Raw genomic sequence first — 21758 nt, forward strand, 5'->3', positions numbered from 1 at the left:
ATAAATACTTCTAATAGCCAAATAGTTTGCAGTAACACGTTTCTCTGGTGACCTCAGTATTAGTGGGAGTGATGGCACAGGGAAATGGTAACAAACACGATAAATGGAGATGTCTGAAATACACTTGATGTGAAATTAGAATAAGTTTTCTTCCTTCCTTCCTAACTTTTTCGCTGCAACTGTTGTCAAACTCAGAAGAGTCTCATATTGTTGTCTCAATTTTTTTCCCCCAAAATTAAGGTGCACTTGGTAATTGGAAATACCGAATGCCCAAGGAGACAAGCTGACAGATTACTCATTCAATGAGCTACCACAGATTTCTTAAGGTGTTAGAAATACAGTATAGAGAACTGTGATATAACATACCAGAGAAAATAGTGATGGGCATAAATACAGTCCTGCCCTCTGCCCCTTCGCCCTCCTGCCCTCTGCGAATTCCTAAATCTGCTTCAAACTCCAGCATAGCTCCAACTAAATAAGGGTCAGCAGCAACTCATCATATTGCAGGGACATATCTCTAAGCTTGACTCCATTTCCCAAAAACCTCACAATTCAGCTATAACGATTTATTTCTTCTCTCCTCAGCAGCAACACAGGTTCTTAAACCTGAAAAACCCCGACGGCTCGTAATGATCGTTCAAATTCTGAATGCAGAACTAACGTGGGGTTTGGTATTGCTGTTGCCTCTGGGATTTGAAGTGGCTGTCTTTATGGGAGCTATGTGGAGCATCTGATAGTATTTGCTGTTTGGCATGAAACCATCCGGCCAAAATAAAGTTCACTTTGTGTTTATTGTTGTTTGTCTCTATTTCCATGGTTTCGCACACCTTCTTTAAAAGGGTTATTGCAGGGATGATTACAGAGACCTGCCAAACGTCACATGCAGACTGTGAAATGAATGACCCCCATCTCACTCAGCTCAACTGGAAACTCCCCCAGAGTGGGTCTGTGATCCACAACCACCGCTCAGGACTCAAAACTCCGCGGTTATCCCAATTGCGGGGGACCCCAGACCCCACCAGCATCACGGTCTCACCCTGTCACAGGACCCCCAAGGCACATCAGGTACTGGAGTCCTGGGGTGAGGAGGGAAACAAAGCTCTGAGCGCCAACTACACTGGATGTGCACTGTGAAAAACAAAAGGAATTCAGGTTTCTTTGGGACTGAGGAAGTCGGGAGCCCAAACTTCACACCTGTGATGAAAAATCGTGTGTGCAATTAGCTGTCACCTTTCTGCCCTCGCAGAATTCATCCCCGTATCTCACTTCGCTGCATCCTGCCCTGTCCTGCCTGCTGAAATAACACGCTACCAAGTCAGAGGCCTAGGAAGCCTGAGGCATAGGAACTCTGAGGTGTAGGAAGCCTGAGGTGTAGGAACTCTAAGGTGTAAGAAGCCTGAAGTGTAGGAAGCCTGAGGTGTAGGAACTCTGAGGTGTAGGAAGCCTGAGGAGGAGGCGGGCCGGGCCGGGCCGGGCCGGGCCGGGCCGGCACCAGGCAGGTGAAAGGGGGCTCAGCTGTGGGTCTGGCACCTTAACTAGGGCTGGGGGGAGGCCAGGAACCCGCATGGCTCCTGCATTCCCTCTTTCTCGGGGTCAGAGCGCCTTCCCCCCGCCCGCAGCTCCCGGCGATGGGCGGGTTGCGATGCGCGGGTTGCGATGCGCGGCGGCCTCCCCAGCGCCACACTGGAGCGCACTGGGCGGGGCGGGAGGAGGGTGGGTGAGGCGGTGCCGAGCCCGCCGCCAGGGGGCGGTACAATGATCTCGGCGCCCATTGGCGGGGCGGGCGAGCCGCAGCGCGCAGGCGCGGCCGCCGTTGGGGGCGGCCCTTCCCGGCTGCCTCAGCGGCCGGCTCATGGCGGCGGCGCTGTGACGGGTGAGCGGCGGGCAGCGGGCCTCGGCCGGCCGCGCCTGCCCGGGGAGGCCGTCCTGGGCTCCGGGGGGGTGCGGGGAGGCAGGGCGGAGCGGGAGGTGGGCGGCTGTCCCCGCTCTGCGGCCTCGGGCCTGCGGCTGCTCGCCTCGGAGGGGTCTAGGCCCGTGGGGGGGGTCAGGGCCCCTCAGCCCCCGCTGCGCGGCCCGTCTGCGTCCCAGGCCTCGGCCCCCGCTGTCCTCAGGGGGGTCGGAAATAGCAGCCTACTCGTTCTGCTGGCGTGGTTACAGCCCCGCTGCTTTGCTGCCGTGTGCGCCCCGGCTGTGGTGCACCCTCTCCCCTCCAGGCGTTGAGGCACAAAGTCCCTTTCCTGCGGTGGCAGCAGCCTCCCTGTATCCATATGCATAGCATAACGCACCCCAAGTGCATCATATCTGCCCTAGAATAGCTGCATTCGTACTGCATAAACTTCACTCCCCTGTGGCAGGTGGGAATTCTTGTACTACCTTCCCCTCATCCTGTTCCCGTATGCATTATAATGTTCTCCTGTATGTTTCACTCCCTGTGCCCATATATGTAATAATCTCCAATGAATGCAACTTCCTCCATTTTCTTGCAGTGAACTCTCTTCTGCTGAGCCCTGGTTGTTCATATTCTACTGCAGGATTAAATTGTTTTTTTTTTTAATTTTTACTGAGCTTGCCATCTTTTGGAGTTGTAATATATTGTCATCTGCTGCATCTGAGACTTTTTCCACAGGTTTAAATGCATGTAAGTTATATCTATAGCAACAGTCATCTCCTATATGTCGGGCAGGTTTCCTCAAATGTAAGTATCTGTCAGATCTGTGGGATCAAGATCTTGCTGATCTATAAGCTTTCACTGCAGACTGTTAATCAGTCATGTTTGATCCTGCAGTAAATTAAGAAGTTAAAAGTTTTTGGGTGAAGATACTGTAATCTAGGCCTATCAGAGGCTAAACAATGAGCTGACAAGTTGTTCCACAGGTGATAGACCTCTCATTACATTCGGATTTTCTCTTCTTCTGTTCATGTCAGATGCAACATCAGAGAAAGTGACACATTTCATGTTATGTTATTGGTGTTGTTACCTAGCTAATTCTTTATATGTGTGTGTTGTCTGTGTATGCATATATAAGTTCTATTTATTTGAAAGGCCTTTAAATGTTGTGGAAATAGTTACTGGCAAGATACTCTGGTAAATATATTTAGTATAAGAAAGATATTCCTTTACAGTGATGCAAAAAACGGTGTAATTTAAGAAGGTGATTGGAATGTTGATATATTTGTGTGGATTGTTTTTAAGGACAGCAGAGACAGTAATTCCTTTTTGTTTGATTCAGAAGTCGTGAGGCTTGTGTGATACGTAGCGTTGAATTTCTTTGTGAACCTCAAAATACCAGTGTGGATTACAGCGTAACTTCTTCAAAGCCTGAAAAGATTGATATCTAATGCTACAAACATAATTTTAGGTAGTTTCCAACACTGTTGACGTTTGCAAGGTATTCATTACCTTTCAAGCAGTTACTTTGAAACAGCCTTACTGCAGTTATGTGTATCTGCTACTAACCAGAAAAATGTTGTTACTTTGAATTTTCTCTGTCTTTGAAAAAAAAAATATAAAAATATGGTGTACAAACATATGCAAACTATTAGCAACATAGGTTTGTTATGTCATCTGGATTTTTGTGTCTTTTAGTTTTAAATTGAAGAGAAAATGTCTCTTTACGATGACTTGGGAGTTGAGACCAGCGATTCTAAAACAGAAGGCTGGTCCAAAAATTTCAAACTACTACAGTCTCAATTGCAGGTGAAGAAAGCAGCTCTCACGCAAGCAAAGGTATAGTCCCTTTGTATTTTTGCTCTCTATTATTCAAACTTCTTTTGTGTTTGGAGCACTGAGGAGAGTTTGTGACCTTAGAACACCAGTTTGGGGTAGTTTTGCTGGGATTTGTCTATGAGTTTGTAGCGAGGAGCCTAGCCTTTTAACTAGCAGAGCCAAAAGCTGATCTTCGTATCTAACTTTAAAGATAATGAGTTTAAGGGTTGTTTTTTTTTTAAGTAAGTGAGGGTCATACTGTGATTGATAGTTGGCAGTAGCAGCTGTTGGTCATTCTTGCCATTTTGCATCTGCTGTTATTTACATGTTTGCATCGTTTTATGCTTGTTATTTAAAAGGCTTTTGGTGCTAAAGTGCAAATTGTCACACACTGGAAATTTTTGCAGAAAGTATTTCCAGTGTACACAGAAGGTAGAAGGGAGTGCAAGCTAATTCCTTGAGCTTAAGCTGTGACAGAGCCATTTTGTCTTTCTATTGCTACAGTATTTCACTCTTTTTCTTTAAGCAGTGTTCATATTTTGGGTCAGGCAGGACATGTGTGTTCTTTGTGGTGTGTATGTTCTAAAGTAAGATTGCTTAATTAAAGAAGTAGTATCATAGATACCAAATACTTATTAGGCATAGCGTATTTTCACTGGAATTACTCATGATTTATGCTGCTAAAATTGAGGGCGGGATTTAGTTGATAATTGGAACAACCTGCTTGAGTGAAATCTAAATGGCTACTATATTAGATATATTCTTTGTCTATGCAACTGATATGTAGTGTATGCAAAGACTAATAGAAGAATAGAATAGGATTAGAAAATTTAGAGTTCAGAATAGATTAATACATTTTATCACATGATAAAATAGATCTTCAGAATAAGTCTGAGCGCCTTTGTAAAAAAACCCACTTGGTTCAAACTCATCTGAAGAGATCTTCTGAATTTTTAATATATGTTTCTGGTCCTAGTCCAGCTGGGGACGATTCGCCTACCACTGTATGTTCTGGTGCATGCACAAGCAAAGTCTGATCTCACTTGCTTAAAAAGAGGAAGGTATGCACTGGTTTCACTGAGGCATTCTTTGAAATACTGCATCCGATCAGTATTTGTGTAGCAGCTCTTCAGCCATAGTTGACAAGCATCTGTCTCAGAAATGAGTGACCTTTGCCACCACTAAAATATGGCATAAGCTAAAGTTACCCACATCAAGGTTTATTAGGAATGTTGAGAATTACTGTATGTTGATAAACTGAAGAGAGCTGATATATTGAGCTTTGCACAGTGAAGAATTTGAGACAGTGGTTTTCATCCTTGTAAAAAAAAAAAAAATTGGAGGTACCCAGCTGCAAGTATATAAAGCAAGCAGCTTTTTAGAAAACTATTTTGTTATCTTTTTTTTAGACATTTTGTGTTTTGGTGATTTTTCAGAGTCAGAGAACAAAACAAACAACAGTCCTTGCTCCAGTGATTGACCTGAAACGAGGTAGCACTTCTGATGAGAGGCAGATTGTGGACACACCGCCTCATGTAGCAGCTGGGTTAAAGGTAAGAGCAAGGCAGCTAAAAAGTCCAGCTGTTAACAAATGTTTTGGAATTGGAATTCTTTGACTGCAGTCTGTATTTTCATTTTTTCATCACCTTTCCTAGTGGTCAAAGAAGCGATCATTTTCTGAAATCCTTTGCTCAGAGGTTCTTTAATTAATGAATGTTTCAACATTATACAGCCTTCCATGTGATACAACATGGAATTACCAAGGTTAATGTGCAGTTAAAATAAAACAGTGTTCCTAGCATATTTCTCCTGGACAACTTCAAAGTACTTTGCAAGACAGCCATTGGGTCAGGTAAATAATGAATGTAATTGGAATTGCACCGGTGTTGGAAGAGGACCTGTGTAACAATCAACTTAAAAAGGAAAGAAACGCCACCTAACCTTTTAAAATGGATTTCTTGTGGTAAGGAATCAAAAGAAACCTTCTCCCTGAAACTTTTTCAAAGATGATGGTTTTGAAATAGTTCTTTCAGATGAGAGAAGAACAGTATGTGCACCTCTGTCAGTATTATAATAATAGCAGATGGTAAAAAAGACTGGAGATTGTGTGGGAGGTCTCCTTGCAGATGGTTGCAACAGCAAGATACCATAATACTTCGAATAATGAATTAATGGGTTTTGAAAAATTCTTGGCCACGTTGATTTGCTGCTGCTTTGTTTTTGACAGGGGGAGTGGGTGGGGGTGATTCTTTCTTCACGGAAAAACTTCAAGATAGTGAAAACCTGAACCTCCGCTATTTCGCCAGGGAAGGTTCAGGTTGGACATTAGGAAGAATTTCTTTTCAGAAAGGGTCATTAGACATTGGAAGGGGCTGCCCAGGGAGGTGGTGGAGTCACCATCTCTGGGTGTGTTTAATAAAAGACTGGACATGGCACTTAGTGCCATGGTCTAGTTGACAGGGTGGTGTGAGGGCAACGGTTGGACTCAATGATCCCAGAGGCCTCTTCCAACCTGGTTGATTCTGTGGTTCTGTGATTATTGGTTTCCAACTGGATGTTGTTTCAGATCTCGGCTGAAAAAAATTCCTTTTTCTTTTTTAAGGATCCTGTACCTAGTGGTTTTTCTGCTGGAGATGTGTTGATTCCTTTGGCGGATGAGTATGATCCCATGTTCCCAAATGACTACGAAAAAGTGGTAAAACGTCAAAGAGAGGAACGACAGAGGCAGCGTGAGCTGGAGAGGCAAAAGGAGATCGAAGAAAGAGAAAAGTAAGGTTTTTGTTTAAACTCATGACATATTGACAATTAAGAATAGAAACATCGATTTGTTTAGTTTTATCTCTCTAAGTTTCAGGGAAATTCTTAAAGAGTTTGTGAAGGATACTGTATGCTTGTACAAGCAAGCTCAGTGTTTTAATTAATACATTTTAATGCTTTTGCTAAAATCACGTAACAGTGCAAAAATTATAAGATTTATCACGTTTATAGCCTCTTTGGCTGAAAGACATGTTGAATTTTTCTACATTTATTTTATTTTGATAGTAGCAGCAGTATTTGGGTACTTCATGCATCATTATCAGACCTTTGACCTTGTAGGTATTTTAGAGTATTTGCTGTCAGTATAACCTGACTACAGAAATACCTTTCAACACTCAGTGATAAACCATCCTTTCTGCTTTTAAATGCTCCAGACTGAAAACATGAATGCGTTTCAGTTTTAAAGATGTAGCTAACACAGCCTTTGAGAGGCATAGTTGCATTTTCTTTTTTAATATTCCTCATTCACTTTAAGTAAGTTAATTTTGTATTTATTACTCTCTCTGTCTCTAGACAAAAGAAAATACTACTTATTTTTCATTACCTTAATGCCCTTTCCCTGGAGTAAGAAATCTCTCTAATCGTATTAAAGAAGTTGAATGCAGATTCAGTGTCCTGTTGAAATAGGTGGTAAAACATCTGCCAGCCAGGCAGTAAGATTATAGTTGCTTATTTTAAGTGAAATTAATAAGCCAGCTTCATCATGGTATGAATCATCTAAAGTCTGTGGAATTGCAAGAGGGATAGTCTGTTGCTCTGTGTAGATTGTGCAAATTAATTAATATTTCTAGTCATCTGGAGTTCTCTGTCTTCTCTCAGTTGTATCTTCATTGTTCTGGTGGAGGAGGAATGCCTGAGGCCCTGTCGTACTTAAGTAGCATGCAAGATCTCAGAAATCTGAGCTGTCATTTCCACAGCTTCAGAGTTGATTGCTATTTAGTCATGTTTGTAACTTGTACGTGCGCCAAGAGGGTAGTCTGTATGTATAAAATCAGAGAGAGGAGATGAAAAATACATAGTACATTCTGATTTAAAATTGGGGAAACAATCTCAGCCAAGCCTGCATCAGGTGTATGCTTTGTGATAACCTGGGTGTTTGAACAGAGTGTACATTTGTTTTAAATTCACAGTGTAGAGATTCAGACATTTTGTCTTGTTGCATAGTAGTGCTGTTTTTAGCATCTTGTAGCACAGTTTTGATGGCTGTGCTGGGAACGAGATCTGATTTATGCTCCAAGCTGTGCTGTTAACTTTTTGGGAAAAATACTTCTCCTTTTTTCTAAAGTATTAAAATGAGTAATTTCATGAACACAATAACAGTTGAAATGCAAACAATTCTTGAAGCACTTCTCACCTCAATGTTAAAAGTTTTGAGAGACTTGCCCAAATCTCATTTTAATTGCCAAGCTAACTTCTCAATAATCTGATGTTTAAACGTGATGATTTTTTTTTTAATTGACTGAGTAAATGATACTACTTTGTATAGCCTGTGGTGGGGAATTTAAAAAGCATTCTGTTCAAAGCAGGGTGATTAATTAACATCTCTGTTACTTTTTTATCTGTTCCATCCACCACCTCTTCCATTGTAGTCACTCAGTTGCTGTAGTCAGTTTGGACTAGATTTATTCAGATGCTTTCTCATTTCCATACATTCTCCTTGGCTGACTTGGAAGTGGCAAACGATCTTGCTCTGGATCCGTCTTATATTTTACAAAAAGTACTGCATGAGGATAAAAGCAAAGAAACAAAAAGTAAAGGTGTTTACTTACACCGTCATAGAAAAAATTATAAAATGCCAATTAAGAGTGTAGCAGTATAATTCACACTGTAAAGGTGGTATCACAAATTAAAGCAAAGAATTAACTTTGATGGTTTCTTATCCTAACTTACTGTGTCTCCTAGAAGACGTAAAGACAGACATGAAGCCAGTGGGTTTTCAAGAAGACCAGATCCAGATTCTGACGAAGATGAAGATTATGAAAGGGAGAGACGAAAAAGAAGTAAGGGAGCAGTTTATGTTTTTGATGGGGAAAGAGGAGAAGAAGGGGGGGGGGAATTCACAATCCTGTTTCATGGATTCTGTATTTCTCTGTTCTCAGCTGAGAAGTATGTTCTTATTTCTGAGCCTTTAGAATAAACCTAGCATTTTATTACACCATAACTGTTGTAATGCAGAAAACTTTTTTCCATGGAGGCGGATGACAGCTAAATTATTTGTGGAAAGACCTCTTTTTACATTAGTTTGTAGATACCTGTTTTAAGTTTCTGCATGGTGTAGGTTCCAGGAAAGGGGTGAGGCATGAGATAAAATCAGGCTATGAGGATCACTGTTGAGTTTTCACTATTAAAACTTACCATTCCTGTATTTATTTGAATGCACTTAGAACTAGTTAGAAGATGTGGATCTAGGTGATGAGATATGTCTTTCTATAAAGAAAATTAAACTTTATTCTCTTTCAGCAACAAAGTTACAGGAAATAATTCAGATCTGTTATTTAAAAAAAAAAAGAAAATTTCTGACAGGGAACATTTAAAATATTTGCTTTGCCTTGGAAGTTTGGGACTACATTAGAATATTGCCTATTAGAATATGGAAGGGTCTTTGTACTTTGCTGTTTTGGAAGTGTAGTTAATCTTGAACAGAGTATCTTTTTCATTTGGTTTGAATGAGCAGTTTTAGAACTGAAGGTTTGTTTCACTGTAGTCTTTAATTTTGAAATCCTGTGAAATATGTTTATGATAAACACAATATGTAGTACATCATTGCAGTTTGATGTTGTCTCCCTTGATGTGCTTTTCATCCGTTTCTAGTTTACCACTACTGAAACTTCTCAGACTGCTCTCTTGCTACTTCTCTGTTGATAAGAGATGCATGTTAAGAATGGGCTGGTAAGGAGCCAGCAGGTGTGTTAAGATTCAGCAAAGCTATTCTGAGCAGCAGAGCCTAATCATATGAATATGTTGTCTTCCATTTTCCTCATAGGTATGGGAGGAGCTGCCATTGCACCACCCACTTCTCTTGTTGAGAAGGACAAAGAACGTAAGTACACCGAAATCCTATTCTCTAAAACCTAGCAGTGGTGTTTATTTCTCACTCAACCTTTTGTTCAGTTAAGTTGTCTTGCTGCTCTTCCAGTACGATTCTTTGTGGCAGAAGAACTTGTCCTAGTTCTTTGTTGATGAGGGGAGGCTGTGGGGAACCTGCAATACTACTGTGCTTCACACCTCTGTTCTGAAGGATTCTTTCTGTATTGCTAGAGAAGTGGTTTGGCAAGCTGGTCCCTTATAACCATGTTCAGTTACTCATTGCTGATGTGAAGGAAGAAATACTGCAGACAGGTTTCTCTGGGTAGACTAGAAACCTCTACAGCATGGAGAGGGCATTTTTCCATTACCTTTGGCTTTAGGAGGTACTTTATGAGTATCTTTTCTAAAGGGGTTATGCGCTACAGACAGAATTTTTTAAGTTTTTAAGGGATACAGCATCTGCTAAAGAGATGTGCGTGCACTTGGGTTTCCCTCAGTGAAGGTAGCTTGAAGATTGCCGTTGTCCACTAGATGGCATAATCTTGCTGTAAGAACAAAACTGTTCCTTTTTTTTCATGTCTAATTGTCTTAACGTTTTAAAATTAAAGTAATGAACAGCATGTTGTGTGTGTTGTTAAAAAAATAAGAAGAAAAAAGAATCTTAGGCACACAAACTTTCCTATTGGAGTCCTGATTTTATTTATGAGAAGATTCAAGTTAAGAAAAATGAAGCTTATGGAGTAAGTGAATGATCAAATGCTTTCACTATTGTAAGTGTGTAAACATTAAAAACAGAAAGAGATTGTTTTGAGTAAATAATTAAGAGCAATTGAGCGGTGTCAAGGAAAAGTAAATATAGGCTGGAAATGGTAGAAATGTCCTGAGGGGGAGAGTTTTCGTAATATGACATGATCTCACAAGGAAACCTTTGTACTGCTTGTTGCTTGATGCTCAAAGCTAGGCTGGAAAAAACTGGGAAAATATTGTTGCAGCAGAAGTGCCATAGTCCAGTCCATCTGCTGCTTAAATAGGGATTTTTTTCCTCATATGACATCCCCAAACTTCACATCTGACATTTTATTTGGTAAGATACAAGTACTAGTTTACAAGAAAATAATCTAAAATGCAGTCAGTCTAAAAGTCCGTAAGTACATTCAGAAGTGTGTTCTGCATGTTTCCTGTAGTGTTCCGTAGGCTTTTTTTTACATTTTGCCATTTGACTTGTCAGTGGAAGGTAGTTTAATAATCTAATCAGTATGATTGAGATATCTATATATAGATATAAAGATATATATATCTCCATCCCCCAGGAAAAGTTGCAGTTCAGAAATTGTCAGAGATCTCTTAAGGTTGTATAAATACTTTGCTTCGAGTTGCATTCCTTCTTTTTAATAGACTGATTCTCTTCTGTGTAAACATGTAGTGTACTTTTCTTTACAGTCCTTAGCCCCAAGCTGTGTGCATTGATCCATTTTTGTCATAGTTCTGTTCCTGATGAATGAGGCTTTTAAGTTTGCTTGCCCTCTGTCTGGATAAACTCATTGTAGTGCAGGTGGCCTCTTAATGTTTCTTTTCTCCACTTGATAAATAAGAGGTTAATAAATGCATTATGAACCCGTGGATACAAACTTGCCATATATCCAATGAGGAAAATCCCGAATAACTCAACTCAAATCTTGTTTCTGAGAGAGAGAGAGGTGAGGGGGTGTTAAAGCAGCATGTGCTAAGGAAACATTCTTCTGGTTTGGATTTATGTGGAAGACTTTTTTTCGTAGTTAGTATTAAAGCAGAATAAAGTACAACTTGCAGATGAAGAGCTGTCTGCAAACGAGTTAGATTGAAGGCATGGTACTCTAGTGTTCATAACAAGTAGGTAGGTCATGCAAAGTATTTTATTGAAAAAGCAAATGTCTCCATTTTCTTCAGCTGTAGCATCATTTCCATTTGAAGAGGAGTCGAGACCTCGGGCACCATCTTCCAAAGCAGCTATTCCTCCTCCAATGTATGATGAGCAAGAAAGACCTCGTTCCCCCACAGGACCTAGCAACTCTTTCCTTGCTAACATGGGGTAAATGATTGACTTCTGCACATTTTGTGGAAAAAGGCAGTAGAAGGTGGTGGAAACCAAAAGTTAAAATAGTTTGTCGGTAGAGGAGAACACAACCCATTGCATGTATGTGGTTAGTCTGAGTGCATGTAGTCCTAACTGGCAGGATACAGAAAAAGCCATGGATTTACTCGATTGAGAGCAATGCATTTGAGGTGGTTGCATTCAAGGCTGTGCTTTTAAGTGAGTTCTGAAGCCACGCTCCAGTATAAAGTGTTTATGGCTTGTACAAGCCAAGCTAATGTAGTATACAGGAAAATACAGATGGCACGTTAGTTCCTCTACGTTTCTTTTCCAGCTTTGTCTTAAATTTGGGCAAATAATTTCATCTCTGCTTTGTTTTTTCAAAGCTTCAAAGCGTATTTGCATGAATGTAGCAGCTGTGGCTGCAAATCTGTCAATTTACTTTTCTGCCTTGGATTAGCTTTGTGTGTCATGCTTGTGTTACTACCAGAGCAGCGAAGTGAAGATGAATTTATAGTAAAAATGGCTTAGAGACCTCATTTGAAAGGTGTGGTGGTTAGCTATGGTCCTCTTATCAGTTGCATCGGGTGCTGCGGAAATGCAGCTTCGGTGTAGTCAAAACTGTACCCCGGACAAACACAGACAGAGAAGTGCAGCGTATTACATTGTTAGGCTGCATTTCCATTTTGGAGACAATTTTTGATGCATTTTTTGGATAAAAATGCTTTTTTTCTTTTTTTTGATCCAGAAAAAGGATAACCAAACTCAGTACTGTTGGACCAGTTTATGCATTATTACTACCTCTAGTTAGCAATACGCTGGGACCTTCACTTCATTGAAGAAAGTGCTAAAAATATGACCTAACCTGCCTTACTTTGACCACACAAATGGCTACTGTTTATTCTGTGACTTCGTGTTTTAACCTTTCAGCATTACATAGACTTTTTGGCCTTCTTTAATGTGTCTGTGTATGTTTCATATAGTATGCTTAGAAAATAGTCATGTAGTCACTGATGCTGCGTTTTCTGTGTGATCTTATGTGCCTCTTGATAAAATGGGGGTGACTGAGCATAGAATGTTTACTGTGGTTTAAACTAGTATACAATAGCATGGTTTTTGTGTCTTGATCTACCTAGTTATGGTCTCCAAAGAAATGTCAACGTGTGTAGGTATATTTTGATTCTGAGTATTTGTTCAGTGGGAATTTCAAAACCTGTCAGTGGAGGTGCTTTTTGTAAGGTACTTATGAAAAAAAGGTACCTTTAAATAGCTTGGGGACTTTATTGCCTCAGTACGTTCTTGAAAACTCAGAAAGATGAGACATGTTTAATACTGAGGACATCCAGATTTGTTACAGAAAGGGCTAGCAAAGCCACGTACTCTGGAGCTTACATTAACTTGGAACTAATGGATAGTGGAATGTGATCTAATGTGGGAAGTAGATTGTTCCACATCTGCCTTTTCTCTCAAGCTTTTGATACCAGCCACTGACAAAGATAAGAAACTGGACTGAATAGACCTTTGTCTAATCTGATTTGTGAGTTACTCTTAGCAGCCTGATCTAGTGAAAGATGTCCCTGCCCATGGCAGGGAGGTTGGAGTAGATGATCTTTAAACATCCCTTCCCACCCAAACCGTTCTATGTAGTGTGTGATGCTGACTTGCACTGCTGATGGAAGTTGGGTTGTATTTATAAAAGTATGAACAATTTTATTTAGTCAACTTCTCTGACAACTCTTCTATCTGTAATTCAGGGGTAACACTTTTCGTCTTCACAAGGTGCTGTGAAATTGCTAGGTTGTAAAGTTGTGTAGAAGCTCGTATGTTTTCAGTCTCTGTAATGAGATTTTAGCAGGTAGAATATTTGAGCACTTAGGAGAAATGCAATGTTAAGGTTTTGTGTAAGAAACCTTTACTAACTGATGCTTTTTCTCTTTGCAGAGGGACAGTAGCTCACAAAATCATGCAGAAGTATGGTTTCAGAGAGGGCCAGGGGCTGGGAAAGCATGAACAGGGGCTGAGCACAGCACTGTCAGTAGAGAAAACGAGCAAGAGGGGTGGCAAGATCATTGTTGGCGAATCTACAGAGAAAGGTAATTTTGTCCTACACCAATAAGTTTTGTGAAAAATGGTCAGGGAAAAATAATAGTTCAGGCTCTGTGGAAGCTCCTGGATTTTTTATTTACCATCTGTCCTTTCAGAAGTACTAGTTAGAGTTGAAAGAATGACTTGTATTCCTTCGTGTGGAAATTTATCTTTTTTTAAAGTGGTCCTCTATTAATTTTTTTAGCTCATACTCCCCTCCGTCCATCAGTTGTCCTCCTTTAGTGTTTGGAAGCCCCTTCTCTTCAAGGGTTGCTTGCTCTGCTCCTGCTGGCTTTCTTCCTATCATATGCTTTAGATATTGCTATCATTTCCCTGCTTTTGATCTAGAGACAACAGCTAGGCTTACTAGAACAGCACCTCCACCTGAGCACAAGTGTTGGAAGTCAGGAGGTCTGATGTTTAGTTCTTAGGGAGTCTGATACAATTCTGAACTTATGAATTATTTCCATCAAAAAAATAGTACGTTGTCAATGTTCTAGCTTAATTCACGTTCTGTAGCAGTGATTTTTCTGCTGCTTGTCCTTCCAAGTAGCTACAAGTTCTGAATGACTATTCCTCACCAATGCGAAACTACATTTTGTGGCTTTTATTTCGTTGTTTGATAACAGTAAGATTCTGATAAAAGCCTCCATATAAGGTTTAAATGAGCTTTCATTTTAAATTATTCCGTGATTTGTTGTTCTATCTTCATAACAGAAACGGGCAAGAAAGCGGATTCTAACCCATTGACTGAGATACTGAAATGCCCAACTAAAGTGGTCTTACTAAGGGTAAGTTGGAGTAAGAGAACATCTCTCGGTGTTTGCAGCATACGTGACTGGTTGAAATGTTTAAACCGGTGTTCCTGTTACAATGACTCTACAGTTTGAATGGTTCTGGCCTGGTGCTTTGTGTTGTGGAGAAAATATGTGTCTTCTTGAGATACAAGTTGTGACTGTAAATCAACACTGCTTTAGATTATACAGTTACCTTGTCTTAGTATTGAGAAACTGTCTCCTCCTGTGGCTCTTGACTGGTAAACAGAAGCTTAAAGTATTCATGGTCATAGTTGCATGCATCTGTGATTTGCCTGCATAATCATCTATACACACTACATCCAGTGAGTTTGGTTTATTTTTTTAAATTTCAGAACATGGTAGGTGCTGGGGAGGTGGATGAAGATCTGGAAGTTGAAACTAAGGAGGAATGTGAGAAATATGGCAAGGTTGGGAAATGTGTCATCTTTGAGGTAAGAGATAATCTGTCTCTCTTTTTGGCTGCTCTGAAAGCAAACCGGGCACTTGGGCCTCACAACTGGCTTGTGACTGCCTAAGAGAAGAGCCATAGATTAAAAGAGCTCACAGGGTGCTTTGCTGTCTTGTGGTTCTGGATTTTCTGTATCTGTAAGATAGAAACTTTTTAATGTCAGAAGCTAGGCAAAAATCTCTGGGTGTTGTGCTTTTGGAACCTTTTTATTGTGTTCTCTTCACTACTTTTGTGAAGAACAGCAATTTAAAACAGTGTTTTTGCTACAGTTCTAATTACTTCTGGTTTGGGGTTTTTTGTTTTGTTTTGTTTCAGATTCCTGGTGCCCCTGATGATGAAGCTGTAAGAATATTTCTCGAGTTTGAACGGGTTGAATCTGCCATCAAAGGTAGGATACTAAATTGTGTCCTGTGAGTTAATGTCTGTAGAGAGATTAAACAGTCTCACTGATTAGACTGTTAAGAAAGGTTTATTTTATTGAATTGCTGCTTGCTGACCTGTTCTTGGTTTCAATTCCAGCTGTTGTGGATCTAAATGGAAGATACTTTGGAGGCAGAGTCGTGAAGGCTTGTTTCTACAACCTGGACAAGTTCAGAGTATTGGATCTGGCAGAGCAAGTTTGATTTTAAAAATCTAGCTCGAGGTGTCACTGTTTTGGCAATCACGTTTTCAGCGGTAGGCTGGGAATAAAGAAAAGTAGCTTTCCTAGCAAACTGGAGACAAGCCTCATTGAATGGATTTTTCGCATTCGTTGTGACTTACATTTTTTTTGTAATATAAAGCCATTTGAAAGTAAGATTCACGTCTGTGTGTTTTTGAATTGCACAATTCTGCTTATTGCTCTGGGGATCCTGGTTTTTTTGAGCTTTCAGATGACTTTGTTCTTTTGAAAACCCACTGCTGAGGAGATGCTTTGTGTGTGTTCCTGCTTTCCTTGTTCTGGTGCTTCATCATGGAGTCCCTGTGCTGCACCCACAATAAGTGGGAAGCTTTGGAAAAGGACTCTGTGCTATCATGCTTCTCTTCCCTGATGGTATCTCAGAGTTACGGCCTTGCTCTCGTAAGTCCTCCCTCTGCATGCCAGAGTGATTTGGGGTCGTTGGACAGTTGGCAGCTAGTTTGTTCTCTCATGACTTCAGGAAAATACTTTTTATACCAGAATGGAGACTAAAGTAACAAAGAATGAGTCTGTCTGTCTTCCCAAATCCAAAAGAAAATACACGTTGAACCCAGGGAAGGTGAGGGAGGAAGGAATTTAAAACGCTTAGCCATTTGAAACAGCATGAGTGGACTGTGAGCAGGAGCTCTGTGCTGTCAGGCAGTCTTTGCTAGAAGTATCCAGGGTTAACTGATTACAGGTTGTTACTGAAATGCTATAGGTAGAACTGAGGGAAACATTCTTTATCTGGCCAACTATCAGATTCTCACTTCCTCTAATGTCACATGTGGGTAACTAACTTTTTGTTTAACTGATTCAAACCTGGCATTTGCTCTCTCTCTCTTTCTGTATTTGAGGTCAAATAAGATCATGGTTGGGCTTTTTTTTGAGAAGTGCCAGTCGAAGTTTTCAGAGTAAGCCGTGGTAGAAGAAAACTCTAATATGAAAATGCGAAGAGTTGACAAACTAAACTGTTAAACACTATAGCTCTATGGTGTTTTTTTTTTTAACCTGATGTAAAATAATACACAGCGTTCTACTCCTGGTTTTATGTTTGCTTTTTGTTTGGGAACGGTATGTGACAAAGAGTTGGCAAGAGGTGGCTATGCAATGATGGCAGTTGTCTCTGCTCCATTGCACCTAGAACTGTACAGATACTAAAATGGCAGTGAGCTCTGGGGGCGTTTTAGCTGTTTGAAAGCTGATGCTGGATGTCTTTTTCCTATCATACACATGTATTGGGGGGAGGGGGTATAGACCTGTAGTTGATCAATGCTGTGAATATCTCCACTTATTGCCCTTTAATTGAGTTTTGACTGCAGATCTGTATGACAAACCCTTGGCCTTGTGTTTTGCTTATTTTGTCTACTTGTGTTCCACCAACCTCTGTACAAACATTTGCTTGTAAAACGGAAAACAATTTTTAAAAAAACCTTGTATTTTACCTACTGTGTGTTGGCTTCGTTACTGTCCTCTTCTATTGCACAAGGCCTTCCCACAGAGTCAGTCACTTCTGCACCACGTGTGCTGCTGTTGGCAATAGTTGTAATCCACCACTGGAAAACCTCACTGCAGCAGAGGTGAAGAACCAGGCTGACTAATACTAAAACCACAGGACTTGGGGCAATAACAGAATCTAGATTCTGTTATTGGCTCTGCTGTTAGTTTTCTGTTTGACCTTGAGCAACACTTCAAGGCCTTTGCTACTACGTAATGAAACAAAATAACCTAGTGTGAATTAGCATAGATTTGCTTATGAGAGTCGAATAATTTGAGTGGCATGCTGTAGAAAGTTAAGCACTGATAACAGATTTAGTGTGATCTGAACTTAGCTTGAAATATGGCTTGGCTTTAAGCAACATGATTTATTTATGGCTCTTATTTCAGCAAATACCTCTGTTCTGAGTGACTAGCTGTAAGCATTTCCTGAGGTATACAGACTATTTTTTGTGTCTTCTAACCAACTGTTCTGCTGTTCCCTCTGTAATACCAGCTTCTGAGCTTCCAGTTTGGTGAGCTGGAGGTCATCCGTTCACTGAGAATTGCTTTACTGACAAGTTTTGAAGAATTTAGTTCTATTGTGGTTGAAGACTTATGGGTAAAGTTTACCCCTGGAAATGTAGGGGAGAGGACTTGTTCATGTAGTGTTTTGTGTAGAAGATCATGCTATAAATATTTTTCTGTACCATGGGGTCTCTAAGACAGCATGAGCATGCCTCCTTCTGAAGTGCTAGCAGACCCACATTGCCTTAGCTTCATCTCTTTGTGGGTGCTCGCTTTGGTGGGTGCTGTACAAATACATGACACTGGAGCCTGGTTTGTAAGCGGTTGTTCTTTAGGTGCTGCCACAGTAAATGCAAACACATACACAGATGTGGAAACCTGAAAAGGATCAGACATACTGACTGAGGTCCTTAGTCAGACCTTACTTGTCCCAGCTCCTATAGTTGTTAGCAAGTATTTCTTTGCAAACGCACATTCTTCCTCGTGGCCTGTGTTGGTGTGTCAGCTCAGACTTTCTCAGGTACGGCTGTATCTTGCATGCCGTTAAAAATCTGGTTCTGAATTTACTTCTCTACTTCCTACATCCTCTGGAATCTCATTACTGTCTTATTTCTATTTCTAGTAGTTTCTCAAATTGCTTTTTATTTCACACCTCCAGCTCTTCCTGCTTAAGCATCCATTTTTTTTTTCCCCTCTGTGATTCATCAACACCCTCTCAAAAGGCTCAGCAGCTCTTAATTTGGAGTGCTTCACTGCAGCTACAAAGTTTTACTTGTTTGTCTTTGCATACTAGAAATTGTGCACCCGCCTTTTTCTGTAAGGCACATACTTGTAACTCATCTGAAGCAAGAGTATTTTTGTTTATCTTTTTGTGTGGTGCCTTAAAAGACTATGATTTTACAGAAAATGAAGAGGATGGTGGGCCTGTTAAGATCCATTTGCTTTATTGGCAGCACGGTATCGGTTATACTGCTTCAGATGAAGCGTTTGGTATTTTTTAGGCCTGATTTCCTAAAGTTAAGCTTTAATTCAATGTTTTAAGTACCCATGTAAACCCTGTGCTTCTCTAATGTGCTGAATAACTGAAGCTCCTCTTGGGCTAAGTATGAACTGTTCATTACTTCTGGGAATCTAGATTAGATGCCTGCTTAAGAGAGATTTGACAGTGTCCTGAAGTTAACAGCAAGCTGAGAGGGACGTGTAGGACATGTGTCCTAGTGCGGTGTCCCTAGTGCATTATCAACCCTGAAGTCTTAAGAACAGGGATTTGCCTAGTGGCATAACAGTTTGCTGTCTTTTTCTCCTCCTAATTTGTATCACTGGCTGTTATTTTAACAGTAGGGAAGCATTGATTTGATTGCTTTCGTAATTGTTATTAATCTGAGGTTTCATTCCTGAGTGGTAACAGCTATTTCAGAGCCCATCAGTATGTACATGGGTTATGATTGTATTTTATGTGCGCTGTTTTGCGCTTAACCTATGCTGAATTTCAGCTGTCAGTTTACCACTTGCCTACTCGGTGTCAGACTAAAGAAATCTGATGAGATGGAGCTCACGGGAACCACTTTTAACGTTAACTGTTGTCAAAATCTAAGCTTGCTTGGCCAATGTCATATGAAAGGTGAGTGTTGTTGCCCCAAAGAACTTGCTGTCTGAATAGCCATACGAAGAGGGAGCGAGGCAGGTACAAAAAGTGTCTTGCCCGAGGTCACGCAGAAGGTTGGTTGGAGAGTTGGGATTACACCCTATTGCCCTATACGTGCAACTACACAACCCAAACCCACGTTCCTTGTGGAGTTGCTTCTTGTTTTAACAACAGAAAATGGTAAGTGCTCTTTGCCTTGAACTTTGGATTCTGAAGCGAATTCAGCTGAGGAGGAGACATAATTTGTGTACTGCAGTCTGTGTAAGCGTTTGCCTTTTGAGGTTGTTCCTCCCCAGGTGCAGGACTTGTCACTTCTCATTGAGCTTCTTGATGTTCCTGTCAGCCCATTTCTCCAGCCTGTTGAGGTCCCTCTGCGTGGCAGCACGACCCTCTGGAGTATCAGCCACTCTTCCCAGGTTGGTGTAATCTGCAAACTTGCTGAGGGTACACTCTACCCATCATCCAGATCCTTAATGAAGATGTTAAACAGGACTGGATCCTGTATAGACCCCTGGGGTACACCACTAGTTACCGGCCTCCAACTAGACTTCGTGCCACTGTTCACCCTCTGGGATCAGCCATTCAGCCAGTTTTCAATCTACCTCGGTGTCTGCACATCCAGCCCATACTTCAACAGCTTCTTTATGAGAAGGATCTTACGGGAGACAATGTTTGAAAGCCTTACTGAAGTCCAGGTAGACAATATCCACCAGTCATTTCATCATAGAAGGTTATCAAGTTGGTCAAGCATGTCTTCCCCTTGGTGAGTCCATCCTGACTACTACTGATGATTTTCTTGTCCTTCATGAAAACAATTTGCAGCATTAGCTGCTCCAGAATCTTAGAAATCAATGAAAGTTCTCTAGAAATTGGAAAAGAGCAAGAGCATCCACACAGCGGAGAGCTGCTTACAGATGCATCTAGCATTGATCGTGTGTTCATGACCCAGTACAAGCCTATAACCCTGTTCCTTTTCCCAATAAAGCAAGAGCTGCTTGTGATCATGGAGAACTTACTATGTTGCTTACGAGCACTTTCTGCACCAGTAAGTGCAGTACTGTGTGGTAATAATTGACCCCTTCGGAGAATTCGTGCAGTTTTCTTTAAAAGAGGAATAAGGATTGATTGTAGCAGTCTGTTAATTTGTTTTCAGCTGAGCAATGAGAGCATCCAGCCTGTCTGCAGCTGGCAGGTTTATTTGCTACTTTGAAAACTCCTGTGTTTTTTCAGGTGTTGTTTGGATTTCTAAACCTTACGTTTGAGTTTCTATATGGAAGGAGACCCTTCAAGAGAGACAGACATCGTGGTGGGTTGTTGTACCACCACTTCTAGAACCACTCAGTGGCCAGAGTCCAGCTACTGCATGGTGACAGTCAGTGCCTGGGTTTGGGCTTCACCCCTGTGCCAGAGGGAAGAATTGATCTTTTGTGAAATTCTGGATCTGTCAGGCAGGAGATTTGGCTTTCTGCTGTGCTGAGCTGTGGAAGTGGGTTTTTCATAGACGGGCTTGGGAATTACTTTTTGAGAGTAGTGCCTGGGCTTGGGAATTTTTTTTTGGTGTATTCTATAAGCAAGACTTCTAATGAAGGACTTCCTTCTTGCCTGGTGATGCTGAAGATTTTATTTTAGCTGCATAGCAGTTAAAGAGTAGTCCCAGAGCCTTTATCATCCGATCAGTTTGGCTTATGTGAAACTTCATTATTTTTGTCATGTCCTCAGGGCCTGGGCTCTCCTTTGAAAGCCCCCATGGACTTGCAGAAATTTGAAGGCTTTGAGGTTAGCACTACACTAAACCCATCGACAGGGAGACACTGATGGGCAAAAGGTGACTGATCCCTTACAGCATGTTCCTCCAGAGTATGATGGAGACTACGAGATGGCAGAAATACAGATTGGCCGTTGTATCTGCTTTGTGTATCTGCTGTCCAAGACTCTGGCACTGGTTTCTCTTGAATCCTGTATACCAGATCCAGGCCTTTTTGAGAGAGCTCATCTTAAAACGTGAATACTTTATTCTTGTTTCATATTGAGGGACTAGTCATGAGCAAGCCTGGTGCTGTGTGACCATGGAACAAAGCAATTCCTTCAGACATTGCTCACACACCAGCACCGCCTTCTGGTTATCAGCTGTAGAAGGGACTTTTGTGAAGTCCAGCTGGAGATGGGTCAGGCAGCTCCTGGTAGGACGCATGATACTTGACTGTGTGTTTAATATGTGAACCTCATCTCTGTCCTCCTTTGGCCCAAAACTGCACTTCAGGCAGGTGTTTTTCACCTGTGATGTGGTTTAGTGGATAAATAGACCTGCTTTTCCTTTTTCTGAATGTTGGCTTGGTACGGTGCTCTGGAGAAACAACTGTTTGATCTGAGGAGGTAGGAGTGCTGGTGCTCAGAGTAATGTATGAGAGATGTTTGTGGGTATTTTGAGGTGTTGGTTGATTGAATAACTGGTCTATGTGTGAGGAGACAGATCTCACGG

General features: G+C 41.1%; 1 protein-coding gene across 6 annotated transcripts; it reads left to right on the top strand.

The window, feature by feature from the left end:
• Positions 1-1784: 1784 nt before the first annotated feature.
• Positions 1785-15768, top strand: RBM17 (RNA binding motif protein 17). Of its 6 annotated transcripts, none has more exons than XM_068400930.1 (13): positions 1785-1873; positions 2487-2695; positions 3587-3727; positions 5143-5259; positions 6309-6475; positions 8426-8523; positions 9507-9563; positions 11477-11618; positions 13563-13714; positions 14424-14497; positions 14857-14955; positions 15288-15360; positions 15492-15768. In XM_068400930.1, exons 3-13 carry the CDS (start codon positions 3605-3607, stop codon positions 15593-15595), a joined length of 1206 nt encoding a protein of 401 aa, XP_068257031.1. In that variant the 5' UTR covers positions 1785-1873; positions 2487-2695; positions 3587-3604; the 3' UTR covers positions 15596-15768. The 6 variants fall into 6 exon arrangements, with proteins under 6 accessions (XP_068257031.1, XP_068257037.1, XP_068257033.1 ...); XM_068400936.1 differs by having other exon boundaries at positions 8429-8523; XM_068400932.1 differs by having other exon boundaries at positions 2487-2638.
• The last annotated feature ends 5990 nt before the right edge of the window (positions 15769-21758 follow it).

Source organism: Nyctibius grandis, chromosome 5, assembly GCF_013368605.1.
Source record: "Nyctibius grandis isolate bNycGra1 chromosome 5, bNycGra1.pri, whole genome shotgun sequence".
Classification (NCBI taxonomy): Eukaryota; Metazoa; Chordata; class Aves; order Nyctibiiformes; family Nyctibiidae; genus Nyctibius; species Nyctibius grandis.